The 22,160-nt window shown below is 34.9% G+C and overlaps 1 protein-coding gene across 6 annotated transcripts in view; it reads right to left on the bottom strand.

Annotated features, from left to right (window-relative positions):
- The window catches only part of SCAF8 (SR-related CTD associated factor 8), a 148,951-nt gene that overhangs the window by 94,428 nt on the left and 32,363 nt on the right, over nt 1-22,160 (bottom strand). For 2 of the 6 annotated variants that reach the window (XM_064649219.1, XM_064649218.1), the window contains exons 8-20: nt 19,588-19,667; nt 19,065-19,185; nt 16,185-16,316; nt 15,947-16,059; nt 15,253-15,446; nt 13,077-13,177; nt 11,553-11,666; nt 11,068-11,224; nt 9,775-9,905; nt 8,640-8,784; nt 8,039-8,119; nt 7,246-7,467; nt 4,889-6,602 (exon numbers count right to left, since the gene is read on the bottom strand). In XM_064649219.1, the coding sequence (XP_064505289.1) occupies nt 4,903-6,602; nt 7,246-7,467; nt 8,039-8,119; nt 8,640-8,784; nt 9,775-9,905; nt 11,068-11,224; nt 11,553-11,666; nt 13,077-13,177; nt 15,253-15,446; nt 15,947-16,059; nt 16,185-16,316; nt 19,065-19,185; nt 19,588-19,667 (3,291 nt within the window). In that variant the 3' untranslated portion in view covers nt 4,889-4,902. Of the gene's footprint in view, nt 1-4,197; nt 6,603-6,932; nt 7,020-7,245; nt 7,468-8,038; nt 8,120-8,639; nt 8,785-9,774; nt 9,906-11,067; nt 11,225-11,552; nt 11,667-13,076; nt 13,178-15,252; nt 15,447-15,946; nt 16,060-16,184; nt 16,317-19,064; nt 19,186-19,587; nt 19,668-22,160 lie in introns of those variants that run through there. The other 4 variants (XM_064649220.1, XM_064649221.1, XR_010429194.1 and 1 more) reach the window with 3 other exon arrangements.

Genomic DNA, 22,160 nt, shown 5'->3' with positions numbered 1-22,160 from the left:
CAATTTTACAGCTTACCAACTTCGACAAAAACTCTATTAACAGACTTTCATTATTGAAAAGAATCACTTTTCATATCCTATACGGAAGTTATTAAAGAGATGTCATGCATTTTGCTTTCAGTAGCTCTACTTGACTTTTCTTGACTATGAAATATCATGTAGATACATTAATAAAATTATGTTTATTGCATATCCAAAGAACTTGTACAGACTAAGTGGAGCAAACAACATCACTAAGAAAAGCCTTCAAGGGAAAATATAAGACTAGTTACAATTAAGAAAGTCTTGCAATACAACAGTCTTTTTGCCACTGCAAAGTTTCTGCTGATGCAAAATTACTAGTAAAGCAAAATGGTGGGAAGATGCTTTTGTCATCCTTGTTCAAATAAGCAGCTTCAAATTAAAAAAAGAACATCCTGTTTTTATACCTTTTAAATCAGTATCTTAACTGTATCAGTACATGGCTTCACAGCACATGCTTACTTGAGAAAGCTCAATACTTAGGAAAATGTGCCTACTACAAAATTCAAATGAATCAGCAGATGTCACAACGGGGAAAGAAAGATCATTTCATTACCTGAATCAACAATAACAAAAAAGGGAAAGAAAGGTTTTTTAATAATGTGAATTAACAATAACAAAATATTGTCATGGTTACTCTTGATGACTCCTGATACTCTGAATAGGTTTTAAAATTATAAAGTTGGAGTATGACATTTTACAAGGGCATGTAATGACAGGACAAGGGGCAATGGGTTTTAAAAGAAAGCAGGTTTAGATTAGATAGCAGGAAGAAATTCTAGACTGTGAGGGTGATGAAGCCCTGGAACAAGCTGCTCAAAGAAGTTGTGGATGCCACATCACTAGAAGTGTTCATGGCCAGGTTGGATGGGGTTTTGAACAACCTGGTCTAGTGGAAGATGGAAGGGGGGTTGGAACTACACGATCTTTAAGGTCCCTTCCAACTCAAACCATTCTATGACTCTGTCTGTTCAGCTCCCACTATCAAGTGATGAAAAAGTCATCCTTATTATTATGATATTATTTTCAAACACATGAAAAGAAAGAGAATGAAATTTAGGAACCATTTATATCAGTTTCAAATCAATTACCCAAAGATTTGAATTCAGAGAATACGACTCAAGAAACTGAGTGCTTCCAGTGTTGACCAACATAACATATCCTTGCACATGTTCAAAACCGCTGAAACCATATTTTGAGAGACTTCTGCAATAAATTGGCTCATCTCATAAATACCTTCTATAGGTAGTTTATTTGATAATTTTCCAAATGTGCTTAAGTTACGTCTGCGCATGCTACACTTCAGGCTTGATTACAGTACTCCCATCTTGACTTATTCAGGCTAAGATTAAATCACTGAACTAGCTCTAAGTATGGTATAGTGCTCTACTGAAGCAAAGGAATCTAACAGAATCTATTGCCTCAAGTCTGTAATAAAAGGAAGCACTACACATAAAAAAGAAAGTGTACCGATATTTTACAGAAAAAGGCTTCAGTAAAGAAGTGATGTCCTTATAGCAAATGAAGGCTAAGTTTCATCTTTACAGACGTAGCATTCTACTCAAATGCAGCACAATGAAAGATCAGGATCACAGCCTGTTTTAAATGGTAAATGTTTTAAATCAGGATCACAGCCTGTTTCAAACAACTTACTGATGCATAAGGTTTTCAAGAAAATGTGCAAGCCTAAATAATACACTGTGCTGCCTGCAAAGCTACCTGAAATATTTTTAATTATGTTTGTTACTTATGTGAATCATAAATGAAATTCTTCATTTGCTAGAATAAGAAACCTTTCATCAATACAAGGTAGCTTTTACCAGGTATAAGCCAGAACTGCTGCCCTCATCTTCTTTCTGTCCCATTCTCACTCTTTCCTTTGCATCAGCAGAAATTACATGTTACTCCCATGAATGACATCAAAGAATTGGTCTGGACCTCAGGACAGTTCCTTTCAGTGCATGTGTTGGCTTACAATGGCTTAAATCTACAGTGAAAAATGAAAGTCTTCACTCCAGCTCTGACAGATTTAAAAAACTTCCTACTGGCAAGATAAAGAGACTATACTGTTCTGCTAATAAAAAGTCCCTTCAGAGTTTCTAAATATGGCTGGCTTTGATAATATTTGTTTGCATGCTACATTAATAAGAATAGAACAGTTCTAGCTGTGAACATGATGCAACCGAAAACTGTACAACAAACTTTTATTCTAAAAAAAAAAAGTTGTTAAAAATTGATGGTGTAACACATATTTACAGTAGCCAATTTATTAATGTTTGAAAGATATTAACAGAAATCATAGATTCATTAAATACATTGTTCTATACCACTACCAACCAAATTGCTCAGCATCTCTTACCTGGTAATTTACCTAAATCATACTATGAGCAACTTGGCATACTGCCAGTCCCAGTTCAGAAGAACAACAACAGATTAACTTTTAGTTTTACAGAGGTATTTAGCAAATTGTTTAAAAAGTAAAGCTACTGCCAATATGTGTTTGATTTTGAGTATTTACCTCTGTGGTCTATGACTGAAGCCTTTTCAAACTGCACACATTAAAATGAAATAAAATCCCTTAAGTTCATAAAATATCCTTAGAGCTATTTTAAGCTTTTGGACTCTGACACAATCATATCTGCCTGACCAGAATACTACTAGCAGGTGGTGCAGCAACATTGGTCAAGGTCTTTGAGCCAGAGTCTGCCCATGAAGGTACATTTACCTTAAACATTGTTCATCTCAACTCCCGAGACACGTTCTGGTAATAAACACATCAGCAAGGTTCATTACAAAGCAATAGTTATTTAATGCATACCTAATGACTACTACTTGCACAATAGATAATTATTCATTCAAGTCTACTCTTTTAAAGGGCTACCTTCATTAAGCTGGCTGAATAAAAGTCTCTGTAATTGAAAAACTGAACCATGACAGCATGAAAAATACCCCACCTCCCAGAGGAAGAGGACAACGCACACATGTGTAACTTGCTTCTAGGTTCAAAGGCATGTGCTAATGCTTTACACTCACATGATGTTTTCATACTTTCATCCCTTTGAGGGAAGCAGAAGGGGAATTAAAACTTGCATGTTAATGCTTTAATGTTAAAAATCAAAATTCAAATCTCAGCTAAAAATGTTTCTACTACCAAAGGGGCATTTATGTAACAGAATCTACCCCTGGATCTTATTATGCAAGAGAAAAACAACTTTCTTAAAACTGAGTGAAAGGATGCTTTCAGACACAGAATTGTAACAAGTTACGTTGAAAGAAGTTGGTGAAATGCACTTGAATGGAATAAATTGAAAATCTGACATCATCCCACAGTCAAATCTTTCACCACCAATTGAAAAAGGATATACAAGCAGCAAAGTAGGTGAAACAGGAGAGAATAGCACTACTAATTTACCTGAGGAACCAATTCATCTCAGCAATTTAAAAAGAGGTTCAACTTCAATGTTATTTCATCAAAACACAAAGCCCTCCTTATTTCTATTAGAAACATGTAGGGTTTTTAGACCAACAACAGCTTTTTACTTTTTGTGCAACATTTCTGGACTTTGAGTCACTAAAAACAAATAACCACAAAGTACTCGAACACTACCACTATCTATCCAGAACACCAAATACATTACAAAATAAGACAATGCAAATATTTGCTTAAGTTTTGGCTTCATGCATATCTGCATTTTAAAAAGCTAAAATCCTACTGTATATTCTTACAGTATATAATGTTCCACCTTCTAGAAGTAGTAAGAACATTGTAACAATGAGCATGAGCAGGTAAATACAAGCTTGACATTACTGCAGTGAGATAAGTTTTATCTTACTACCTAAAGAAGGTGAAAGGAAAATTTTCACAACCTAGTTTCATTTCAATTTTATTGAATTGCCTACAACATTCTGTGAGTGCTTGCACATACACAGGCACGCACAGAAAAAGTGGTATCTACAAACAGTTTACACAGATATTTACATACATATTTACATAAACTAATATGACTGCATGATTTCTGATGTAAAAACCATATGCTTCTTGCACATATAACTGTTGCATTGGTTTTACAAAGGTAATATAAACCTTTTGCAACAACTAGCTAAGCACATATCATAGCTGATTCCAAGTTTTTAGAGCTTGCAGATTTTTAAAAAAATACAATACCTAGAACACTGTTATCAAACAAATATGCTTTATTGGCATCTAAAAACAAAATGCACCCAACATTAAAATGTACTTATTTCATTTTTTAAACCCACTGCAGTACGAGGAACAAATCACAAACACTTAATTTAGAGAAAACAGAGACTATAGTGTAGATTTTACAAAATCACTTTTAATCTCTGTGTTATGCTCCTGAAATAACATGGGCCATTTCTTTTTCTGCCGAATTGTAGGAACATAAAATATCACAGCTTTGTCTATACTTTAAAATTCTGCAGCAGCCTAAAAACACAGACAAGATACACCAGCACCTGTTTTCAAGTATAACAATTTCGACAGCCAACCTAAGGGTAGTATCTAAAAAATTCCATTTTCTTCCATAGGAAGTCTTTGTTTGACAAGCTGTTAATTACCTTTGTGAAATTAAAAGCAAGTGGGGGCAAGTTTATGCTTTACCAGAGAAATAAAATAAAATTAAAAAAAAAAAAAAAAAAACAAAAACAAAACCAAAAAAACCATTTACCTACCATGTTCAAATTAAGAACAGTGTTCTATACAAGTCAGTTGTACAGTTATTTAAGTGAAAGATGAACATGAACATCGGATTAACTTAATTCTGGCAGACAAAAGTGAACTGCTACGGTCCAGTCAGCCATTTATCTATTACAGAGAGATGACAACTTTACAAAAGGTATCTTTTACCTACTGAGTGATGATTATGTCCCCTCAGTTTCTGTGCTTTCTACCACTGGTTCACTCTCTATATCAGCTTCTGTGTCACTCTTCTCTTTTTTTATCTCGACGGAAGATGTCAGTTTTTCATAAAGTTCTGGATCATCCTGCACCTGTGCAGTTGGTGGCTGACTTTCTGTCTCTGTATTTTCACCATTTACCTGGGGCATATTATCAGCTTTGCGTTGAGAAGTGGCCCCGTCAAAATATTCAAAAACCCGTGGATGTGGAGGGGGGATCCAGTTGTTTGACACTCTGTCTCTTCCAAACCTGTTCCCATTAATTTCTCTGCAAAAATTAAAATCTCTGTCATCCCTATCCCTCTGTCTTTCCCAGGGTCTTCTGCGGTCATCAAAATCTCTGTGAGCATCTTGTTCAAATCCTCTATTCCAACTGGGACCACTTCTACTATCAAACCTGTAGTTTACATGCCGAAACCTCTCTCTGTCTTCATGGAAGCCTTTAGGGCCACCATAAATAGGGAAGGCATGGTGCTCTCTTTCATCATAATCTCCTCTCTGTCCCCAGTGCTTGTCTGAATTGAAACCAAAATGCTCTCTTCGGCCAAGGTTATCCATACCCGGTCTTCCAAAATTTTCTCTCATGTCTATATGTGGTCTTGGAAAGTGTTCTCTTCCATCTACTGGAGGCCTTCCTATACCCTCTCTTGGATCAACTGGTGGTCGTCCAACAGAATCTCTGACATCCACTGGAGATGGTCTGTTAAGATTATCTCGGTTTTCTACTGGAGGGAAGCGATAATCTCTGTCTCCCTCCTGTTGAATGTTATCGCCTCCAAGTGGTAGTCTTTTCTCTGCATTAGAAATGTTATCGATATTTTGTCTTCCTGGTGTTGCAAAAGGTCTTTCTGTTTGACTAAAAATATCTCCTGGAGGAAAAGGACCTCGAGGTGGTGGGTGAAGAGATGGATCAAGGATTGCAGGAGGAGGAATAGTACGCTGTGGTGGCATTCCTGGTTGCATTAATGGAAACCTTGGTCCAGGAGAATGGGGCATCAGGCCTGGACGGATATCTATAAGAGGCATTCCTGGCATCCTTTGACTACTAATATTTAAATGAGGCATGTTTTGCACTGCAGCTGGATGCTGCATTGCCAGAAGTCCAGAACTACTTGAAATATTTGGTGGTGGCACTCCCATAAGTCCAGAACTACTTGAAACATTGGGTGGTGGCATTATGAGAAGCCCAGAGTTGCTTGAAACACTCGGTGGCTGTACTCCTGCCAGAACTCCTGAGCTGCTTGAGACACTGGGTGGCTGCATTCCTGTTAGAAGGCCAGGGCTGCTTGAGACACTGGGTGGATGCACTCCAGCTAGAAGCCCTGAGCTACTTGAGACATTTGGTGGTTGCACTCCAGCCATAAGTCCAGAGCTATTTGAGACGTTAGTTGGCTGAACCCCGCCAGCAAGAGAAGCGCTACTGGAGACAGCAGGTAGCTGCACTCCTCCTGCAAGACCAGAACTGCTAGAAACAGTCGGTGGTTGCACTCCTCCTACAAGTCCAGAGCTGCTTGAAACATTCGGTGGCTGTACTCCCCCTGCAAGTCCAGAGCTACTTGAGACAGCGGGTGGTTGCCCTTCTCCAGTAAGCCCAGAATTGCTTGAGGCACTGGGTGGCTGCACTCCTCCAACAAGTCCAGAGCTACTCGAGACATCACCTTGCACTAAAATGCAGCAACAAGAAGGAACAGTTAACAGAAAGTACCAGTGTAACACAGAGCATTCAAAACAAAATGCAGCTTAATCCATGTTCGGCTAATGCATGCAGTGATGATATTGCTGACAAGGTCTGTCTCAGTTTCTATAATGACCATATTATTTTAATCACATTGGTGATACACAGACATTATGCCACAGAAATGAATGTCTCTACACAGTAAAGTATGTACAGCAGCTTAAAATTGAAAACCCCCACAACCATCACCCAATATGTGCAATGAAAATATTAAAATCTTTGACATAATTCTATAAATATTATACTATCCTACCCTCACCTGCTCCTTTCCATTGCCACTTGTGTAATAAAAATGCACTTTTAAGAAGTTGTCTAACGGGTTCCCAGTTTCAGCTTTCCTTCGAGACTATGAAGAAAAACATTCTTGAGCATAAACTACTAGAAATCAATGATTAGATGATGACAAAGATGGTTCCCACCACTTCTCCAAATTAAATTCAGAATGATACCCTACTCAGCCCAAAACTTCCTATTCTGTAGTTATTATTGCAATGGACTAAGATTTGCAAAAACTCTCAAAAGTATGATGCATCCTGTATGTAACTGTATCAGACAACAAAGATATTTCTTACCAGATCTATTGTTTTCACTGGAAGAAATCTGAAGGTCTGTAAGATGTGATCCTTTTTCATCTGGTTCTGGTTTGTTGATTGGCAGAGGATTAAAAACATTTCCAGCTGACAGTGTTGGAGTAGCTAGATTGCTGGTAACTGTGCCAACTGGCAGAACAAGGCTAGTAAAAGGAACATCCTTCATTGTCTCTTGTGCAATTGGTAATGGAGGCTGTACTAAAGCTGTAGAGAAATAACAGAAGTGTATCAGAGTGATCATATATTCAAGCCTTCAAGATTAATTTGGTAGAAGTCAGGCTGATAAATCAAAGAAGTGAAATTAATTCCCTTAGTGTTACATTTTTTGCTAATAATTTCTTATCCTCAACCATATTTAGGGGTTTTTGTAGAGATCATAAGCTGTGGCAACCTAAGCAATCAGTAGTGCAACATATTTTTAAATGTTAAATGCAGACAGTCAGAGCGCTAAGTATTACAGATTATTCAGTGACTTACATCAAATAGCTCCAGTGACAGATACACTTGTTAGAGAGGTTCAAATACTGAACTATGCATATAAATGATAAACAATTGGCCATAATTGTTTCAGTAACACCACGTTAAATATAATTTTTCAGTCAACTTTATAAACTCTGTAAATCTTTTTCTCAATGCCTGCTTAAACCAGCTGAACAATAACTTCTGTGTTGCTATTTTCCATTACCCAGGAATAAAGTGCTTTTGATTAAATAACGAGTATATCAAACAATTAAACTTCTCACGGTACACAAAATATTAGAAGATTCAAACTTACGTGTTGGAACAACTGGTGGGACAACAGGTGGCGGGACAACAGGTGGCGGAACCACAGGTGGAACTGGGGGAGGCATATAACCTATGTGGAAAAACATGACAAATAATTACATGGAAATCAAATAGATTTATGCAGTAAAAGATTGCCAACATTATGTATACTGAAAAGTTGCACCACTGAAGACTAGCAAACAAATTAATGGGAAGAGGCAACTGTGGTTATTGTTTTCAAAATCAACCCCACATTAACTACAGATGATCTGCATGTGCATCTTTAAAAGTGATTTCTGCCAATAAAATCCAAAGAAGAATATTAGGAGTTTCAAAATTTTAAAACCCTAGAAGATTGATTTTAAGTACTTTTAAATTTAAATTTTTAGCAAAGTTAAAAAAAAAAATCTACTGTGATTCCTACTCTTAACACAACACTCTGGTAAAAATAATACCAAGACAGATATAAATAATTTTAATCTAATATGAAATTTAAGATTCAAAGGTCAACTCAAACAGTAACTAGTAGCTGATGGAAAACTATGATGTACACAGAGGCACACAAACTGCATATACTCATTACATACTCAGTTTCATTTTTACTAACTTACCTGGAGGTGGCTGTGAAGGGTTGAAACTCGCTCTCAAGAAGGGTGGAGGAGGAATTGGGCTATAACCAGGAGGAGGGACAGACATTGTGACAGGAAAGGCAGGTGGAACCAAGCTAACAGCAGGCACAGCTGGAGCTACTGGAATCTTTTTTCATGGAAAGAAAAAACAAGAAGCTTCAATACTTAACAGTATTCAAGGACATTAAAAAAGGGATAAACTGATTCAGCTGCAATTCACACTAAGCATTAAACATATCAAAGGCTTTGTATATATTCCGAACACCCTGAAGAATTAGAGTGCATTCTGAAATGGTACCTACACTACAGGCAAACAAGGACACTGGATGAATCTTATATTATCTTTATTCTCAGATGTCCAGAAAAATACGCAGTTAAACACTGCACCTATTCAAGGATAAAAATTTACCTATGGGAGATGAGTGAATGCAGAAATGCAGAGAGAGAAAAGGAAAATGCAGACAGTGTGGCAATTTGAGAGCACTTAGAAAACAGTGATTCTAGTCTCGCTAAAACAGTGATTCAAGTGTCATTAGAAAAATTTACGTATGTTAGAACAGTATTAGAAAATTGAATTTAGTGTATGTAATTATAAGGCTAATAAAATTCTGAAAATTACTTAATATTTCTCAAACATCTGTTTCAGCTATGTGTTTGTTATAGTGCAGTATATTTACAAGTAATTAACAGCAGAATAAATGCAATATATACATGTATATTTAAATATATACAGATTACAGATTAGGAGACAGTTGAAATAAGAAGACAATTATTTTGAAAACTAAAGAGCTCAAAATTCAACACAAGTACATGCAAATATATTAACATTCAAATAATTTTATGTTAGTTCAAGCACTGAAAATGTCTATATGCATTAGGAAAGATGAAACAGAAATAGTATAAATACAAACTTTCTGTAATAAACAACTGCAGAAAACTAAAGATTATGCTCAACCACAGCAACCAATTCTACTCTAAAATATTTCAGAGATAATGGATGCAGGACTTAAATCAAAAACATTTAAACACTTCAACTCAGCTTAAAGTTTACTGGAATTGAATAAAAGGTTTGTCCTCCAGTTTTGTGGGCCTTTTGCAGCCTCAGACCAATACCAACCTGCAGCATAGTGACTGGTTGTGTGTAAGCTTCTGTCTGTGTTGTAATAACAGTACTCTTATCAACTGCAGCACTTTGCGTAGTTTGAGTATTTTCTTTAGCAGCTTCTGAGCTTCTGGCTGTTTCCCATTCTTTAAAAAGGATGCATTTTAATATAAAAAGATAATTAATGTGTTACTTTTCTTTAAATACTAAAAAATCCTCTTCCTTCTTAAACAATAAATTTTATCTGGCATCTACATAGATTCATTAGAAATAAGCTTCAAACTTATTACAAAAAGAACCAAGTGCAATTATTTATTATTATGTATTTTAAACAACATAAAGTATCTTTAACTACCTGCAATGCTCTTTAATTATATGCCTGTATACAAACTGATTTTTCAAAACTTGTCAACTTTTTTTCGCCAATCATTCTGTTCCTAATACAGAGTATGCTCCAGTTTTCTGAAACTGCTGTTGCCAATATGTCTGTGCTATCAGCTGGCTACCATACAATAAGAAAGAATCCTCATGTAAAAACAAACCTCACACCAACACCCATTCCTTACTTCTGCTGCTTCCTCAAAAAGTTTAGTATTTCAAGTGTAACATAGTGAATATATTTCAGTAATGTTCCATGTTTTAATTTTTCTGTCATTTACACTCAATTTTTACTCAAAGCAAGACTGTATTTTGACCTGAAGAACTACTGTTGCTGCTACAAAACAGTATTAATCTAGTGTTTACTTCAGTATAGTCCAATCATTTGATGCTAGATCTGTTTCAAGAAAATACAGTACAAGTAAATCTTCCACAAACCTAACAAACCTCTCAACTGGTTTCAGAATAGGTCTAACTTTACTTGTTTTCCTGTCTCTCTGACTTTATTGAAGAAATACCGGAAGCTGTGTCTATCTGAACAAGTTCTAACTCCAACTCCAGTCTTATACCTGAATATATAAGACTTTTCAGAAGCACAAGCAGATCATAATTTCTACACAAATTAATATTTTATATACCTGGAAATGAGTGCACAACAAATTTGTAACTCTCAAAAAACGCTAACCTTTATTAACTTGCCTAAATTAATTCACCTTTGTCATCAGTTCCTCACTGTCATGACAATCAACTAGTTACTAATCTAAAAAGACAATCAGATTACAGTGCCATTTATACTGCAAACAGATAGTCAGAAAAATTTATGGAAATTAAACAAGAGTATGTATTTCCCAAACAATATATTATCTGAGGATTTGCAATTACAAAAATAAACACATTTTCTAGCTATCAGAATTGTCAGAATGTCTGTACCGGTATTTACTGTTTCCTGGTCAATCATGCCACCTTCAGCAAAGCCCTCTAAATCATCCAATTTTACTTTCTCCCACGGGATATAGGAAACTCCCAGGTCCACATCCCAGAATTGCTTGTATTCTGTCTTCACACCTTTATTCAAAGCCCAGGCAATCTGAAAATAAACCCAAACCAGACAATGTATTTAATCATATAATCTGGGAATGGAATATTTCAGATTATTTCCTTCAATTTCTGTCACTGCAGATCAATCTTCAACGTCTATTTATTTCCCAAGTATCCAGTCATAATGTCATTTTACTGTTTCGTATCACCTGTTAAAAGCTGCATTTTACACAGAAAGACAGCAATTTACAGTTTACTGCTTCCTTCTTCTTCTCCATATTCTACATTTGAACAAACAGCTGTTAAATGACAAATCATCATATTAAAACTGTACTGTACTTGAAATGGACAGCATCCTTTGATTAAAATCAACTTACCTTAATAATTTTAGATCCAATTTTATAAGACCCAGAACTAAGTTTCTGAAGAGCACGATACGCATCTTGTCTATGTACCATACAGACATAAGCACAACCTCTTGGGGGAATCATCTATGGAAAAACAGCAGTGGTCTTAAAAAGTGGGAAAATCAATACTTTGGATTACACAACTACAGTAAGCGAATACTAATATTATAAAAGGCAAGGCTTACACTGTAACCAGCTGTTACCTCAATCAGCAATATTAAGAATTTTGAGCATCAGAAAAACTTATGAGTGATACTGGCTGGGTACTTCAGTTTTAACATTTACAAGAAGCAGGAGCAAGCTGAAGAATGGGTACTAAAAATGACATAAAAGATCTGAACAATAAGAAACAGGCAAAACCTGGGACCTATATTATGACAACTTCAGAAAAGCAGAGGTTGCTACCTCTTCTTAAGCTCCAAATTCTCTGAGCTGAGCAACCACCTTTCACAAAGGTGCAAACTAGTGATTAAAAGTATCTTGCAGTTTTTAAGGGCAGAGTCCTCATTCCTGAAATGTGATTTCCATTACCATGTTTAATTTATTGCATGACATGGCATGTAATCTTTGCTATTTATTATGAGCTATTTACAGTGTGGTTTGTCTTTGAAATATAACAGGCACTGGGACATTTATGGTTGTTACATTACTTTCCTTTTAGCTTTCTTAATTGCTTGTCCCTGCAAATCAAAATGAGGCTTAAATGTCTGGCTATGGGGTTGATTTTTTTGACTTGTGAAGCTTTTTAAAAGATTCTGTAATGCCACAAAAAGTATTCCTTCTTAATTACATATTTGAATATATTAACATGGCAGGAAAATAATAAAAATATTATCTGAAATGAATGAAACTGTATTAGATGCATTTTAAAATTGTTGAAGCAAGAGGAAACCCCCAATTTTCTCTCATGTAGATACGTTATTTTAGGAGAAAAATACTTTCTCTTAAAGCTGAATTATAGGCAACACTGAAGTACTGCTCTAAACACCTAAATCCAAATTAAATAATGAGATTTGTATCTCCCGAACATAAGCATCTTTTTAACTGTCACATTTTAAAACAAACATTTGTTTACAGTACAATTTCTTTTCTTCTAAATGTTTTATTCAGAATAAAACTTAAGTAACCCTGTGTTGGAATGTAACCAAGAACAATGTGGATACACATCAGTTTATGTCCATTAGCCCAAGGAAAAATGATACCTGCTCCATGCCACATCACAAAAAGAGACAACTTTTGTGTTAAGACCTTGGTTTAAAAAATGTATAAATTGTTAGAGCTTAGGAAAAGCCTTTTTAGAATGAAGTGTACCGTCTTTAGTGCTTCAAAATAGAGTAGATGGAAATCAAGAGGCAATATCATAGCTGCAGTTTTTAAACTGTGATAAAATCTCCTAAATATAAGCTTAAGTGGCTAAAAGGAATTCAGAAGTGTAAGCATGCCTAAGTTGCGAGTCTGTAATTCCTGAAAATGAGAAACAACGTGCTTACTTACATTAATTGACTCTATTTGTCCAAATTCTTCAAACAAGTTGGTTAAATCTTGCTGTGTGGCCTTCTTGTCTACTTGACCTACCCAAAGAGTAGTACTGCAAACTGTCAAGAGACACATTCACATCAATCAAAATACCAGAATGTTAGCTTAAATCCTCTACAGCACGAATACAAAAGGCTTTATAATTACACAGAAACCACTGATCAAAAAAGCAAGAAAGTGAATCTGTTACTTACTACAAAAATGTTTAAGGGTTAAACATCAAACATACTCACTACAAGTGTTCACTCTTCTTGTTTCATTTTCTTTTAAGGGAAACAGTTGTTTCAAAAGAAATGAAAAACTAAAATTCTGTGGATTATCACTGCATTATAAATTACTTCCGGGAAAAAAAAAACACATTTCTATTCTATTTTCCATTAAAAAAACATGCCTCTAGGATTTAAAGTCAAATTAACGAAGTAAGACTAAGTTCTAACTGGCTTGAAGTGTATTACAGAAGGAACTTAATACTGCAAGATTATGCACTACATTTTCACCTGAATGAAATAAAAACTATACTACTAATTTACCTTGGGGAACATCCCAGAAAGAAAACTTAGCTAAGGCCCACTGAGCTGAAGACGTCCACAATACATCTGATTCTTGTCAATTCCATCACAAGCCCAGATCCCCGCAACTGCCTTCCAAATGCCTACCTGTCCTCACTGCCAAACAAACACTTACTGACATGTGAGCTAAAACTTCCTTCTCCCATATATACATGATACCAATTCCTTTGTCTCCCAAATATTAACCTACTTATGTGAGCAAGCCTTCCTGTACCAATTCTGGTGAAATAAACTGGAAAGCAGAGTTGTGCATTCCTCTGTCAACTATCATTTTCAATTGACATCAGTACTCTGCAGTACTGAGAATGTTAAGATTCTCTTGTTCCTCATGGGCTTGTAGATGGCCCTTTTGTATCTCATGGTGTTAAGCTCTATGAAACAATTCTTCAGATCTCAGCAAGTGATGATAGTGGCTGTCACTGAAAAAAATTCATTAAGTAGAATGCTTGTTGGGTGAATTACCTACTTATCTATTCATTTACCTCCCTCCAAAGTTTTCCACACTTCTCTTAGCCTTCTTAATATCTCCTTTACACTTTACAGGATGTCAAATGCTGCTACTGTTCACCAGGTTACTTAACATCTCTGTCTCTCATCTCCCTGCTTTGTGGACTACTGGGAAAAATATACACCATAAAACCGATTTGTCTTTTTTCACATGTCGGAGAAGGAAAAAAAAAGCATCTAAACTGTAGCACAGTCCCGAGTTTAAAGTCAGCTTGGAATGACGTAAAATATTACTGTGAACAGAACAGAACACTCTTTCCTTTGCAAAAATGAGTTTTGAGCTGCTTATCTTGTCAGATAAACAATATAGGTTTAAGACACAAGATAGATGCAAAACTACATCAGAAACTGTGTATAACCTATCTAAACAAATTCTCAAAATACATTTTCTTTAAGTAACTATGCAGATAAGTTCTTTTTCTCCTTACTACCTTCCTTTTTTTTAGTATGTAAATTCTCTGTAGAAATGATAGCAGTGCACAGCAACACTCTGCAGAGGCTGAAATCCATTTGATTTTTTAATACTTTCTTAAGATACAATCATGATGGTCTGTTTTCTGATACCAAATTCTACCTGCTTTGGCTCTACATTCCTTAGAAAGGACTTTATAAAGCACTGTAAAAATTTTAAAGCATGGGCCTCTAAGATATCCATCAAAGTGTTCAAAGTGTGTACCACAAATTTTAATATCTTATCAGTGTAACAATTTTCAGATGAAGTGCTGAACATCTTCAAATGCTCCATTAAAGACAGCATTAAAGAGAAAGTAGATTGTAAACTGGGGACAGCCCCTGCTGCACCCTGTTTAGAAATAAAATCATTAGTGCAACAGTGTGAGTAAAAACATCAGTAGAACAGTATGATACTTGCTTTCCTCTGAGATGACATGATGTACCTGTCTAAGTTGCATGAAACATCAGAAATGAAACTTACAAATAAGAATATGGTTACTGTATTTTGTGACAATACTTAGGATAAATCTTGTTCTTTCAGTGAAAACAAAGCCTTTTTTCCCTTTAATTCTACATTATTAAAACACTAAGCAGCTGCCACTTACCACTTAGTGTTTTTGACCGTATAGGAGGCAATCCCTTTTTCTGACGTTCTTTTTCCCTTTCCCTAGCCCTTCTTTCACTGGAGTATGACCGAGATGACTTTCTCTTCCTTTCCCTTGATCTTGAGCGTGAACGTTTTCTGTGTTTACGCTTACGAGAACCAGATCGTGATCTAGACCTTCGTTTTCTTGGTGACCTACAAGATACTTAATTTTAGTATGTTGAGTTAAAAAAAAAATATTCTAACTGAGTTGTCTTTTAACTACAAACTTTAAGCACTATGCAGACATTTCCACTCACTCAATAATTTCCAGACACTCAAACTGCTTCAGGAGATAAACTGAATGCCATTCAGGTGAAAAATAGAATATACACCCTTAAAAAAAACCAAACCAAACAAAACACATTCAAAATGTTCTATTTCACTGGCACAGGAAGCCTGTCCAGGTGGCTAGTGTTCATTATTTCTGTTACCTGAACAAGTCTTAAAAAATTTCAGGTAAAGCACAGATACAGCAAATGAACTGTCATACAGAAAATCTGCATCTAGCACACAAATATTAAAAGAACACTTCTTTTCATTGCCAAAAACTGCTCATGACCATTTTGGAAGATATGTAATTGAGACTGACAATCAGAAATTGGAACTTATTTTCAGAAAACATTTGTTTACTTAATTCAAGTTAATTATGAAACCTTGAACGAGATCTTGAACGAGTTCTTGATCTTGAACGAACAGCTGATTTCTTTTCTTCTTGTTCAAATATCTCTTCTTCAGCAATATCTTGAGCTTCATCTATATCCATGTCCTGAGGTCAGACATAAAAGATGTTCACTAACACATAATAAATATACTCACAACATATATGACTTGAAATCATGTTAATATGTGTCTTCCTTTCAACTTCTGTAATCAAATTTTAAACAGTTTTACCTGTTGTTGGATATCCATTGAATCATCTACATTTGGTTCCACTTCTAAAAACTGTTGTTGACTACTCCCTTGTGATGGTGATGCAGAGTGCTCTGAACCAAAATTTCCTTCTTGATTCTCCTCAGGGCTTGCCTACATAACAGATAATATACCATAAAACTCCTCATATTTAAAAATACTTCCTGTGTCAAAATGTAATACTACATGGAAATATTACTACTGTAATACTACTGCTACTCTGAAAAACTATTTATCAAGTTTGTCTTATTTTCCCACTTCCCATTAATATGAAAGCTGAGCTGGATGTCACTCCATTACTTTTATTGTATCCTCCTTAAATACAAAACCTTCAAATCACTAATATTCCTGATTATAAAAAAGATTAGTATCTATTTGCTGAATCAAAATGCAGTACAAAGTACATGATTCAATTTGTTGCTTAATTCAGCTGATTTCAAAGCAAATATTCACAGACCAAATGTAGCTGTATGTACAGTGACCTTGAAAGATACCCACCTGTCACCCATGTACATGCATTAATAAATTTTATTTTGATCCTAATATCATAAAAATATTTGCAACACCAATTGAATTAGTTAAAAAAAATTCACTAGTCCAAACTTTCTTACAGCGCATGATTTAAGACAAATACTTACTAAAAGATATTTATGTCAATATGTCAATTACAAGACATCTAACAAAACAAGCAGTTCTGAAAAACCACCAAAGTTAAAAAAAATGTAGAATACCACATGCATTGTTGATTTGCTAGAGAAAAAAACTATAATGGCCTGTACAATGCCTGAAAGTAGAGATTTGGAACAAATATCTCTAAGACATGAAATAAATTCAAGAACTAGAATAAATGAAATTAAAATACTCAGAAATGCTACCAGGATAATTTTGAAAAGTAATTTTAAATCTATAATCCAATATTGCAGGTAAATATTTCACTGATCCACATTATAACTAAGCTTTTAATTAAACAAATGCTAGGTGTTCTATCTGCCAAGAGACTGACAGAAAGTTAGCAGAATGAGTTGTAAAAATTTTATTTAATCTTCATATTTTTTAAACTGCTTATAAGGAGTTAGTAAAAAAAAATTCCACCATAATTCAGTATGTTTTGTCTCATTTTCCTTATATTTAATTATTCTTCAACAATCTGTTTCTTGTTATCAACTCCTACATTTGTTGTTGCTCCTTCTATCCTCTCCCTCTGCTCCTCATCAATGCTTAATAATTTTGTTTTACGCTTTATCTTTCCTTCTCTTTCCCTTAATCTTTCTCAATGAAACTTGCACACAGATTAAAGAAAATATTCCTCATAACACGATGCAGTCATTACAAAGTAGTTCCAGCAGAAGTTTGTATCTTTTAGCAGCTGTCAAGATGAAAATAAAACTTTCTCTCCATACTGACTAGACAAAAAGCTGAGTGGATCTGAAAGGAAAAAAACCTCAGGACTTGGAATAGAAAATCAAATAGTAGGGGGTGAGTCAAGTAAATATTCTACCCATAAATGTATTGTAACTTAATTTCATAGATGAAATTCATTTCAACTCTGATTTTGTTTATTTTACAGTAAGTTAGGTATTCAACATTTTTATTTTCAAATTAGACAGTTACTTTTAGATATGTCACATCAAAAGCTCCTCAAACAGATGCACTCTTCAAAGTTTTACTTTACAACATTTTTCAGTGTTTAAAGACAAATTGCTAGATACCCACCAACATGCAAAACTATTAAGCCTGTAGCTATGTTGTACATTCCCTCATTTACCACATTTAAATGAGAAATGAAAATAAACCAGTAATATAAAGCAGTAGATTAAGGTAAAAAATAAACTATTAAAGTCACAAATTCAAAACTCAAATTACATTCTTGATTGTAAGCTGAGTGACTGGCTCAGGCACTGGAACAGGTTGACCAGGGAGGTGGTGCAATTGCCATCTCTGAAGAAAAGTTTAAGAGGCATCGGGATCTGTGCTGGGTGATGTGGTTTAGTGATCCAGGGGTTACAGTGGTAGTGCTAGGTTGATGGTTGGACTTGAATGATCTTAAAGGTCTCTTCCAACCTTGATGCTTCTATGACTGCACCTCTGCACATCTTAACCCAAAATCTCCAACAGGTGTTTGTGAAGTTTGTGGTCACTTGGCTTTTCTATTTTACTATGAAACCAGACCCAAATACTTCACAGAAAGCCCACTTTCAAGACAGAATACTTTTGGATTTTTTTCTAATGGGATCAGGAGGGGAAAAGAACAGCTGAATACTGAGGACTAACCTCAGTAGAAATAAATCAAGTTATTTCAGTGTAGAATAGAGATGACACAACTCACACAGTTAAGAAAGAACCTTGGGTTGTCTCAAGAATCAGCTCTTAATGAATAATTTCTAAGGAAATATGTGACTCTGAAGAAGAGTCAGATTCTTTGACACAATGAGACAGTTATTAGTCAAGACATAAAACCTGGGGAGGAAAATAAAGTTATCCACAATCTTTATTCTGTCTTCCCTTTAAGAGACAGGAGCACAATCACTTCAGTGGTCACCTAATTCTTTCTGAAAGCAGGGGAAAAGCTTTTTTTCCCCATATAAAGAACTGAACAGCCAAAGCTCAATCACTCAGAGCTAAAGAGTACTCTTTCCTAAAAGAAGCAAAATGTACACACTACACATTTCATTGTGGTTTTTTTTCTGCTTTTAGCACTCTTTTCCACTTATTCCACAAGACTCTGTTAGATGGTCATCTAGAGACAAAGGCTTTCATTATAAGCGAAGTGTCGGTAACAAGACAATTTTTTTGTCCTGGAGTATGATTTTTTTATCAGTGGAGAACATAACTATTACAACAGCCACAAGATGGCGTTCTTACCTTTTGAGGCTGCTGCTGCTGCTCCAAAAGCTGCTGTCTGAGATGTTCTAAATTTTGTTGCTGTAGCTGTTCAGCTAGTTGGTGAAAAAGTGAGTTGTTCACAGATTCTGGTACTAAAGGCCTATAATGAAATAATTCAAATAAATTTTTAAAAACCCAACACTACAGTTTTTCTCTTGGTTTAAACAGTTAACAAATAGATCTTCACAACGGAGTTTCAAGTTTAAAATGTAAAATAATGAGGACAATGTAACTAGTTCCACCTTCTGTTATCATCATTATCACATTAACTCTACAACTAACAAAGCAAAGAATGTGCTAACTTTAAGATAAAGTCATGAAAAGTTCTGTCACAGAGACTTACAGTAAAATGTATGTGTTTAATTTAGTAAACTGTCTTTCCCCTTTCTACTGTTTCAGTGTACTTATGCTCTGAATAAACATTTTCCTTATTTAATCCTGATGTTCAACTAGCGTCAGGCAAATTTTAGCATTTTCCATAAGAAACATAGCTTGGTCTTACAGCTGGGAAGTGGGAGTTTCCTTTTTAGGCTCTTCATTCTGTTCAGATTCTTCCCCAAAGTCAAACCTGTCCATCAGCTTCTAGGAGAAAGCAAAATAAACATTACTGAATATTTCTTATATGTCCCTTTATGCATGTTTACTTTTCAAAAGAAAAATTCTCTTACTTTCAACTTAAGAGAAAAAAAAAAAGTTTGGCAAATAACCTGAATAGGAAATTAAATGTCATATTGCTATTGCTACAAAACTCTTGAACGCATGAAATATAAAATTTTGTCCCTGGCTTTATTGAGCTCTGCTTCTACAAATACAACCACATGTTCTTTCCATAGTAATTAACAGCTACTTTGGAGTAAAGCTTAAATAAAGATTAATTTCATGTAACAGTACCTTTAATTAGAAGAAATTATACAAAGAGGCCAACTATTTGATCTTTTGGCAATCAGCAAACTGCTCTGCTCATATCAATAGAAGACCCACACAGCTTGATTATTTCACAAAGAATTACTGTATTTTCACACACGTCATTTAGACAACCTGAATTCCTTCAAATACACTGCTCTTTGAAAATAACTTTTCACACAGTCTGCAAAAAAATCAAAGCAAACAGTTACCATGTAAGAGGAAAAAGCCTTCTGAGGAATATAAAGAAAGGTATCTGACAGAGAAAAATGTGGATAAACTTCCTGTTTTATCCACAAAGATGTCTACATTGGAGTTCTGCTGAACTAAAAAAGTTTGTCTAATAATTTTAAAAAGCCTAGAACTAGCATTTTAGTAATGTTTACCTTCTTGAAGACAAAACTAAGGAACATGCATGAAGAAATACCACAAATGTTATCTGTCAGCAAGATTGCCTTTTTTTCAGCAATTATTACTTGATATAGCTGTGCTATTAAAGCCATGTCCCTGGAAGTTTTCTGAAAAGCAGAGCTAATACAATACTACAAACCACCATGACTTCTTCTCAAACCTTAATCTCAGAAGAAAAAAACAATAGGATGAGATCATAGGACAGTTACTTTGAAATACCAAGGCAAAAAACGGCTTCAGCAACAAGCCATGATGATCCCATAGACCATTTCCTTTCTCAAGATGCTCTACTCACTCTCAAGTAATGGAGCCCAGCAAGAAGAGCAGAGCATAACCTAACTTGAAGACTGATCAATCAAGAGTTTTTAAAACTACTTTTCCCAATGTAATAATCTAGTGTTTATGAAAGCAGGACTGAATATGCCTCTGAGAAAACACAGCAGAAACACAGACCATCAAGCTTATGTGAGATGGGATGCTAAAAATCCAGAACAACTTTCACCATATATATCTAATCCATTTAAAACAAAGTGACTGCCTTGTTTGTATAGTTGGAATATTTTCCAGTGAAGCACCTACAAAATGCTGCTGTAAAAAAAAACGTGTTTTAGAAAAACAATCAGTCTTGAACTTTAAATATTATTAATCATCATGTATCTTCCATCATGACAAAGTAAAAAGGAAAAAACTAGAATATGTACTATTTATACATCTGAGAAAAATGGAAAGTAGTCAATAGTTCATGATATGCAAAAGAAGCATTCGGATTAACTGAGGCCAGAGAAAACCAAAGAACTTCCAGCCAAGACATGTAAACGTGCACCATGACTTTTGCTTGTGTTTAAGTAACATATAGAAAAGAAAAATCTGAACTGAAAAACCTTAATTTTTACATGGTTCGTAAATGAATACTCTCTAAAATAAAGTAATGGTAATTAAATCAAATTAAATATTGGATCCAAGTTTAATGTACCACACACGTGTGGTACAAAACTTAATGAATGTTTCTTTAATTAGCTAAGAGGAAAGTATATTCAGAAAAAGCTATAAAAATTATTAAAGACATGGAAAAAGGTTCTTGTTCAAAAAGAAACAAAATTCTTCTTAAGAATCAGGATATTCTCTTTGGAAATTAAAAATAAAAGGAACAGCACAAATGCATAGGAAATGTTGATTGAAAATCTTTCTTTCCCATAACGCAAGGATATGGTTATGCAGCAAGTTCAGAAAACAGGCACTTCTGATGTTGCCAAAAGGATTTTTCACACAACACATATTAATGTGCACAACTTATTACCACAAGATGCTATAGACTAAAGAGCTTCAAAACAAAGGATTGAAAGGACTGCCAAATGTATTAAAAATAGGGATTTCTTTTAAAAAGATGGATACTTACGCAGTCATCAGAAGTATCCTCCTGTGCTATTTATACTTGTTATCCAATTCACCAACATTATATCACGGAATGAAAACTATGCTTCACAATTTCCTCTGGATTTAAATATTTACTCTATTTCTCATAAAAGGTGCTTTTTTATGGCTGTATATAAACATCTCATCAGAATGTGAATTCTTTCAATTTGCTTCAGTTAAGCTGTCCAATATTCAAGATAGACACATGCACAAGTATACCTATTCATGTAAATGCTGGAATTGAAGTCTGAGGAATAATACCACATTCTTAATTACTTTTTATATGGCAGTCCCTATTAACTGATGCATTAAATTCCCTGGGATTATACCCTACTTGATGGTTACAGC

Source organism: Pseudopipra pipra, chromosome 3 (genome assembly GCF_036250125.1).
Source record: "Pseudopipra pipra isolate bDixPip1 chromosome 3, bDixPip1.hap1, whole genome shotgun sequence".
NCBI lineage: Eukaryota > Metazoa > Chordata > Aves > Passeriformes > Pipridae > Pseudopipra > Pseudopipra pipra.
Note: the sequence above shows the minus strand (reverse complement) of the source record. Positions and strands in the feature narration are given on the sequence as shown.